This window comes from Pleuronectes platessa, chromosome 11 (genome assembly GCF_947347685.1).
Source record: "Pleuronectes platessa chromosome 11, fPlePla1.1, whole genome shotgun sequence".
Classification (NCBI taxonomy): Eukaryota; Metazoa; Chordata; class Actinopteri; order Pleuronectiformes; family Pleuronectidae; genus Pleuronectes; species Pleuronectes platessa.
This window is the reverse complement of record NC_070636.1, coordinates 11,793,922-11,802,559: the sequence shown is the minus strand read 5'-3', so window position 1 is coordinate 11,802,559 and position 8,638 is coordinate 11,793,922. Positions and strand designations below refer to the sequence as shown.

Genomic DNA, 8,638 nt, shown 5'->3' with positions numbered 1-8,638 from the left:
TATTAAAAGAAAACATACTCAAAAACATTAAATATATGAATTCTGTATTTATACATTATTATCACCGATTCGCTGTTAAGGCTGGAGCTCATGTTTCTACATCACGTGGGAATTTGTGTTATTCTGAAAAATAACAACTAACATGTGTTCTTTAAATCTGAACCGAGTCAGAAAAATCACTTTAAATATTGATTGGTAAATATGTGGCGTGTGTGTGTGTGTGCGTGCGCGCTTGTGTGTAACCAGAGGTAGTAGTGGGCGGAGCTTCACTGTAGCAGTAGGTCAGCGCTACTGTGTAAATCAGCCACAGATTCCCAGTATGACGTGAAAAAGTGGTTTATTAAACCACATTACCCGGACTGGGGGGTTTAACCGACCACAGAGCAGCTCGGTCTGGGTAAGAAGCATTTAACCTGTTGACTGTGCCTGTTCTTTCTGGTTTTTCCTTCACTTTTAAGACGTGAAAAGAGGAAGGAGGACCAGTTGGGGAGCTAGCCTCGCTGGAGCTAACGCTAGCCTACTCAGCTAGCTTGTTGTGTTGTTGTGACAGAACCGAACACAGGAAGCCACTTTGCTTTTCAGCCACGTGTGAAACCCCCGTCCGCCGTAAAGGAGAAAAACAACAAAGTTTATTACACGTTCTCCTTCGGGCGCGTGGGGACATTTGAAGCCGTGCGATGCGTGTACGTCATCCAGATGTTTACTTATTGACAACCCTGAAGACGAGCACTGGACAGGGGTGGGTTGTGGTCACGTCTCTCGCGCTGAATCCTCCGTGTGTGTGTGTTGTCACCGGTTAGTTGACACTGTGCTCCGGCTGTTTGTGTGTTTGTCAGTCCTTTACTCTCCAGCAGCTCCTGTCACCAGGGAGCCGTTTTAAGTTGCAGGTTTACTCAGGTGACACTTTTTCCAAAGTAAGAGCCAGATCCCCAACTAATGTAAGACACGTGCATGTACACGGTGTATACTTGTGTTAAAAAGTCAAGCTTCATTCTCTCATGTGTTTTTTCGAGCATTAGTTGAAGTGGAGTTCTCAGAAGTTTCACATGACACGAAGAGCTGACTGGTTAAATTTAGAGATCCTATCCAGTGTTGCTTCTTCGGCTCGTGTTCAAGTTCAGATAACGGTTCAGCTGACTGGTGCTGTATTTGAGTTTCTATGATGATATCCAGTGGTTTGTGTTTTGACATAAACACCATATGTGATGTGAAACCAGGCAACCTATCACGAGGGATTTTGGTTTGCTCTATGATTTATTTGTGCTTCTCTACTTTACAGTTATGTGACCCGTGATTTTATATTTATTTGAGTGTTTTAATGGGAATGCTGAAAAAAGAAGGGGGATGCCTCATCATGTCACTCAATTCAGATTTATTTGTAAAGCGCCAAATCATAATCTACATTATCGCAAGGCACTTAACACAGTAAGGTCGAGAAACAGTTCCCACAATGAGCAAGCACTTTGGCGACTGTGGAGAGAAACAACTCTCTTGTTAACATTGATATCAGTTCCCTGAACATGTGCCAGATTTGTGTCATCGGGATCCTTGAATGATTCCTTGGGGAAATAGTGTAAAGGTCTGAAAGCACAAACAACCTCCTCCTGAAGTAAGAACTGAAACAATATGTCAATTAATCAACGAGTTGAAATTTATCTGCACCCATTTCCAAAGTTGATTTGTTTTTTTCTAAAAGCAAAATAATTAGCTTTATTAAAAGTGTGACGAGTCATGGCTTTTCAAGTGTGAGTATTTGTGTCCAGATAGGGAGTTATTCAACATTTCTCCTGTTTTCCCAGTTGATGATAAATTATATATGATTTTTTTCCGCAACATTTCACTATTGATAATAGTGATGATTTGAATTGACATATATATTAGTGTTTTAAAATGAAGATATTGTGATATTGATTTCGTCAAGATTTTTCTGCCCAACCCAGGAGGTAAAGATGGCCGATAGATAGTAGTGGATATTTGAAGAAATATAACAGAAAATTAGGACCAGCTTAATTTTCTTTTGGCTTAAACCGATGAGCAATTAAGTCATTTAAACACACTCAAGTGTCTTCGGTACTAATCTGTGCCAGTGATAGCTCCACATTAATATCACCCTAATGTTACTTTATTGTGTCGCTCATTAAATTAAATCACCCACATTAGGTCCGACACAATAATTGTCTCTCCCCTTTTTATCTGTATTACTGGTGCCGAGCCAGTGCATGCAATGAATGAAATGCTGGATTGTGTGCGTGTGTCTATTGTGTTGGGAGGAGATGGGCGTAGGCCAGCCCCCTCATTCAATATTCATCCTTGAGTGAAGGGGGGATGCTGAGCGTGAGCCTGGCAGTGCTTGTTGATACACTGTGTGAGTAAGCGACGGATAGAGATTGGTGTCAAATAGACCAAATATAAGTTTCACCCTGCACCGAGGTAAGAGGTTCTTCTTTAATCCTTGTTTTTCCAGAGACCACATCTCAAGTGCCCTTTCATGTATTTAATAATTTGTTGCTCCTTCTATATAGGGGGGGTTTCTCTGCTGGTTTTACTGGGCGTGTGTGTTGCGTTTAGAAAGGATGTGTGTGAACTCCCATTTGATCATAGCTCAACCGAGAGAGAGAGATGCATGTTTACTGATTGGTTCTTGTGTGGCGTTATCTTCCAACCATTGTGCTGAGAGACAAGGAGGCTGAGGAGGGTGTGTCAACAGGCTTCACTGTAAACAAAGGATTTTCCCCCCCATAAGGTGTGACACTGTCTGTTATGGAGGAAGAGCTATAGGTGGTGTCTGACTGGAGAAACAGGGTTGTGGTTTGGGGAAAAAGGAAAAAACGTGTAGATAGTCATTGATTGGCAGCTCTGGATGTGACTGAAGTGAACTGACTGCTTTGGGCCTTTGTACTTGCAGCCTCACAGGCATGTGACATTTAAGCATTTTCTGACCTGAGCCCGAGCCGCTCGCCTCGGGGATTATGGTGGAATACTGAGCAGTGTGTTTGATAGTCTTTATGTGAAACCGGTTTCCAGGACAACTCGCGATGAATGCGGCCGATTAATTTTGTGTAATTGTGGCAGGAAGCAAGGCTGACCGTGATGGAAGAGCCCAACTTGATGAATCATTAATGAGTTTCTCATCGATCGACTGAATCCCTGAAATACAAAGACAAACAACATTTCTGTTCAGTGTACTTATAATAATGGGAGATTTTTACCTCAGCAAAAGAGGCAATGTTTTCATTTTTGTTTGTTTGTCGGAAGGAATAAGGAAAAAAAAAAAAATTACTAATCCATTTTATTGAAAGTTGGTGGAAGGGTGGGGCCATGAAAGCCCCCATTATATTTTGTGTGGATTTCTCAGAGAATAATTCAGTGATCTTGATGGGAAAAAATCATGCATGTTCAGGGTTCTGATATTAATGTGATAGTGTTTCCAATTTGGTACAGATCCAAATAAAAATCCGGACCAATGCATCTAAATCTGGTTTCATGAGGGGACAGCTGGACCTTGTCGGGGGTGTGTGCTGTATTGAGTGCAATTCTAGTTTTTGTAGATCTTGTATTATTCTTTTAATGCGATTTTGTTAATGGGATGAAGTTACTGCCAAGTAGCTACAAAAATTTGATTACCTTCGCCAAGAAGGTTGTGTATTCATTGGCATTAGTCTGTTATTTAACAGGATTACCCAAAGACTACTGGAAGGATTAGCACAAAGCTTGTTTGGAGGATGGAACAGGCAGGGGCCAACAGAGAACCCATTAAAACGTAAAAGATTTGATTGAGGGGACAGAATCCAGGAATTTTTTTTTTTCACCCTTTTTATTATTTTGATAAAGCTATATATTTATTGGGCTCTGTCACGGGTCTCCCTGGGAATAAGTCATGGATCTTGATGAAACAATCAAATTTATTTCGTGTATTTATATTTATGAGTGTGCAACATTTTGGTGTAGATTCAAATAAAAATCCAGATCGAGCCTGATGAACCTTTGGTGTGATTAGAGAGAAACTGCCTGCGTTAAATGGGTTTAAAATGATTCAGTAAAGAGACTAACAGGCTCATCTGTGTCTGGGTTTAAAATGCTTCCTTTAAGGTGGCCGCCGAATTATAAATAATCTCCCAGAAGTTGGCTGTCAGCATTGATTTGTCAGATGCAGGTAGTTACCTAACTGTGTCTTACTGCTCTTTACCCTCAATTTGAAGCAGTTGCATTAAAATACTGTGCAGCTGTGCAACTATTGTGCTTCCACTCATTCAAAAAGGCACTTATCTTGTTTAGTGAACACAAGTTTCACAAAGTCCAATTTAAAGCAGTGGAGGAGAGTGGAAGCGAAGTCGCTCTCTCTCTAATTGGAGTGCGCAGTCGAGAGCATCAATTGTCCGAGTCATTAGTTCTTCAAAGGAGGGAAGTTGTTGACTATTGTTTTTCCTCGGCGGTATTTGATGAGTCGCTGCAGTTTTCCTCGTGATCGCTCTGCCTTCATTGTACTGAGCAGACTAATTTCACTTCATGTTTTCAGCATGAGCGAGCAGACGGAACTAAACTGGACTGAACTGAGTGCCCCCTGTTAGCTCTTATAATGAGTGTGTAATATCCAGAGCATTGTCCTGATATAGCCGTAGTTTAAACATCCTGGACGAGTAAGTCTGCTAGACACTGTCTTTTCTCATGAATGTTTGAAAGGTTGTCATTTTATTTATGTGCTCTGTTAGACGCAGCATCTTCTGCAAGCCTCAGGATCCCTCATTTGTGTCTGTCCCTAAAGTTTCTGTGTTTTTTTCTCTCCTGCTGAATGAGATGGTTTTGGCAGTTCTCCCTCATGCTAGTCGAGAGTTAAGGACAGAGCCTGATGCATCTTGCACAGATTTAGGCAAATGTGATTTGTAAATATAGGCTATACAATAAGATTTGATCAATTGAGTAACATGCATCCCAAAGGTTGAGGATTCTTCAACAGGATTTTTGTGGTTGTTTAATTTGTGGAAGTGTGTTTAGCATATATGACTTAGTTCAAAATGCACTCTTTGGCTTTACTTTAACTTTGAAAAATAAGAAAAATACAAAATGGCAGAGAAATACTACATAAGGAACACACACACAAAGATAAATCAAACACAGACCTGTTTATTCTGCAAGTCTCCATCTATACAGCAGATTTCTATCTGTGATTCTCATCTCTTTTAAAATATGACACCCTCTCTTCTTGTTTTAATTTATTATAAATGGGTCAACTATTGTAACTCCTTTTTAAAAAAAGAGATCCAGCCTGTGTTTTGTGTTTGTCTGTGTTAGTTTGTGTGTGTGGCTTGAGTTTGGACACTTGTTTATTCCACAGCATCATTTCCAATAGACACCACACAATGATTCCATGTCAGGATTTGAACTTCTCTGTTTTTCTCTTAGTAGAGTCATACCGTTGTGTGACAGTACCAGCCTGTGCTGTGCTGGCTACATAGATATTTGTCATTGTCCTGTTACTCACTGTGAATGCTAACCTGCTTTTCTGTCGCTCTACAGTGGTGTACAGGCGTTTAGAAGCGAGCCATGGATACCACCACCTCCCTGAAGATGACCTCCCTGGCTGTCCAGACTCTGTTCAGCTACGTGGAGGAGGAGAACCTGGCGGCCATCAAAGCACATCTGGACAAGTTCAAAGATGTGGACAGCAGGAGCGATGTAAGTCAGCACAACCCTCGGTTTACTCTGGATGTTTACATTATTGTTCAGTATGCAGCAAACAAAGTCTCTTAAAGATCACGTGAAAAGGTGTTTTCTGGGAAAAGGAGTATTATATCCATTGTGAAACTCTAACAGAATGATGATATAACTGAAAATGTTTGTGAATATTGGCGGTATTGTGTTAAGGAATCTAGTTTCAAAGCTATAACGTTCTATGTTCAAGCCCCGGTTCTACTAGGGACTTTCTGTGTGGGGTTTCCTTCCACAGCCCTTGTATAATTCATGGAACACGCACATGCAGCCTTGTATGATTGCAGACTCTAAATTGCCAGTAGATATTTAGTTGTGTCTCTACATGTCAGTCCGATGACACACTTGCTATCCGCCAAGCTTGTCCCCCCCCCCCCCCCCCCTTGCCAATGTGAGCTGGGATTAGCTCCAGCTTTCCCGACGACACTCACTTCTTCATCATGAGACATTTGTCTTATTTTGAGTTCAGTTTTGCGTCCATTACGCGCTAGAAACATCATCAACACATCGGCTCAAATGCCAGACATTTTCCTGCTGTTTTCTCACATGTGCAGAGCGACCGACTCACATTTGCCTTCTCACATTCTGAAGTTCCTACAGCAAATGTCAGCAAAATGTCTTGACTACAGTGCGGCTAATGTCTTAGGTTAATGCTAAATTTAATGATTCGACAACTAAGATGACACTTTAAAGGGAGCTACGTACTTTTTATGGGCACTACTTCATGAGGTCATGTACCCTGAAAGAAGCAAAATGGGTATTTACAGAAAGAAGCCAGTATAAGTAATGACCCACTCTTCTTACAATACAGTATTTGATCTGTTTTAGCTGCTGTTATTGTGATGTATATACATTAGGTAACTGTTTTACAAGTTAATGGATGCTCCATACCTTGGAGTACTACACATTGGTCCTGTAAATATGTTTTTATTTTTTTGGAATGAATTGTCAGGCTGGGATGTTTGCTGGAATTATTGAGACGGGCTCAGCGTTAGTTTTGAGATGTTTGATGATTAGAAAATTGTTGCACAGTGCGGTACATATCCCATAAGCCGACTAATAGAAAAGCAACATGTAGGCCACATCTCATCGAGGGATTGATTGTGTGGATGTCGTACAGGATAGGATTAGAGTTCAGTCTTCAAACAGCATCACCATCTGTCATTCTTTTCCCAGTGAGTTACAGAGAAAACAGTGCAGTTAATTAGCTTGTTTACATCCTTATCACAGTTTGTGTTCTTTCTCTCTCTCTCTCTCTCCGTATTTCAGAATGGACAGACTCCCCTGATGGTGACGGCTGAGCAGGGCAATCTGGAGATACTACAAGAGCTCATTAAGAGAGGAGCCAACGTGAACTTGGATGATGTGGTAAGCATGCAAACGCAAACACAAAACATCCCAGACCGCCTCATAAGAGCGCACACACACACACAGGTACAGGTGGTGAGATATACAGAGGGGATCGGAGTCCAGGCACAGGTGAAAAACAATGCGGTCATCTTAACCACATCATCCGCTCGACAACGAAGGCGTATGTGATTTTCCATCCTGCTGAACTCACCACACTCGGGCTAAGTCCTCGTCTATTACCAGCCGCCATGAGCCGTAATGATAACTTATTACGCTATTTCACCTTCACTCTTTTAACTAAATGACAGGATCCACTGGTCGGCCAACACCCTGTGTCTCCAGAAGCCAGCCCCCCACAAACGCACACACTCGTGCATTCGTACGCTCTCCCACTTGCACACCTCTCATTAACATCTCACGTACGTGAAACCTACAATTACACACAGCACACTCAAACCTGCGCTCGCTCTACCGCAGAGGAGGAAGGAGAAGCACAGCAGGTTGTAGTTGCTCTCGCCTCTGACGTTCTGCTTTCTCCATGCGACATTGTGTTCCCATGAGCACCTGGTACGACCAGCTGGTAGGTACATAGCTGTAACCGTTCCCAGGATGTGCCCACGTAGAGTTCTGACAAGCGTCAGTCCAACTGGATGTGGAATCTGATGGGAGTTCCCAAGGTAAACGGTTGTCTGTGTTTGCAGGACGGCTGGACGGCGTTGAACTCGGCAGCTAAAGAGGGCCACATTGAGGTGGTGAGGGAACTGTTGGAGAACAATGCCAACCTGGAACATCGAGACATGGTAAGGACACGGGTGAAAAAGAAAACTGGGTAATGTCACTTGAAAAAAGATTAAGTTTTAACTTTAGAGTAACTCTCCAAATGTTTTTTTATTCCTAGAATAACAATAATAATAATAAATGTGCAGATTATCTGTTTTATATATATATAAAACATAACTCTGACGTCACATTATCAAGTGTTAGAATACTCTATTATGGTTATCATATTAACAGAGTCAATATGAGTCAAAAAGTAGGAAAAATCAAAAAGGGTTATTAGGTCATAATATGTGGTAGAAAAAAGAGTTAAAGGAGGAAAAAGGAAAAAACTTAAAGCGTTATTAATCTATTCTCAGTGCTACAATTATATAACAATTCATGTTTAGGTTAAAGATGTCATAGGTAAAGAACTACACATAAAGCGTCTGAGGTTGATTTACAGTCTGCTCGTACTCATACTGTAAGTTGACTGTTAAAATGTACGTGTCTACAATTTGGAAATATAATAAAGTCATGAAGCCTTGATGCTATGTACATTAATGGTTTCTGCTGAGGGTGATGACCCCAGTGCTGGTGGGACAGGATGATCCATTATTCTTGAAATGGACATAAAATGAAATTACCCTCTGTGCGATGGCTTCTCTCTCGTAGTAAACCCATTTACTGAGCTCTGGTGGTCTCTGCGTGGAGCAGTGATATGATTTAGTTACTGGATACAGAGCTGTCAGGGGCAGACAGTTGTCTTCAGGACTAATGTTGTGGCAAATTTGTGTAATCATGAGCAGAGCATTGGGAACAGGAG

General features: G+C 41.4%; 1 protein-coding gene across 2 annotated transcripts in view; it reads left to right on the top strand.

Annotated features, from left to right (window-relative positions):
• The first annotated feature begins 257 nt into the window (after positions 1 to 257).
• Positions 258 to 8,638, top strand: part of kidins220a (kinase D-interacting substrate 220a) — a 50,489-nt gene continuing 42,108 nt past the window's right edge. For both annotated transcript variants that reach the window (XM_053434391.1, XM_053434390.1), the window contains exons 1-4: positions 258 to 397; positions 5,515 to 5,673; positions 6,976 to 7,074; positions 7,758 to 7,856. In XM_053434391.1, the coding sequence (XP_053290366.1) occupies positions 5,542 to 5,673; positions 6,976 to 7,074; positions 7,758 to 7,856 (330 nt within the window). In that variant the 5' untranslated portion in view covers positions 258 to 397; positions 5,515 to 5,541. The remainder of the gene's footprint in view (positions 398 to 5,514; positions 5,674 to 6,975; positions 7,075 to 7,757; positions 7,857 to 8,638) is intronic.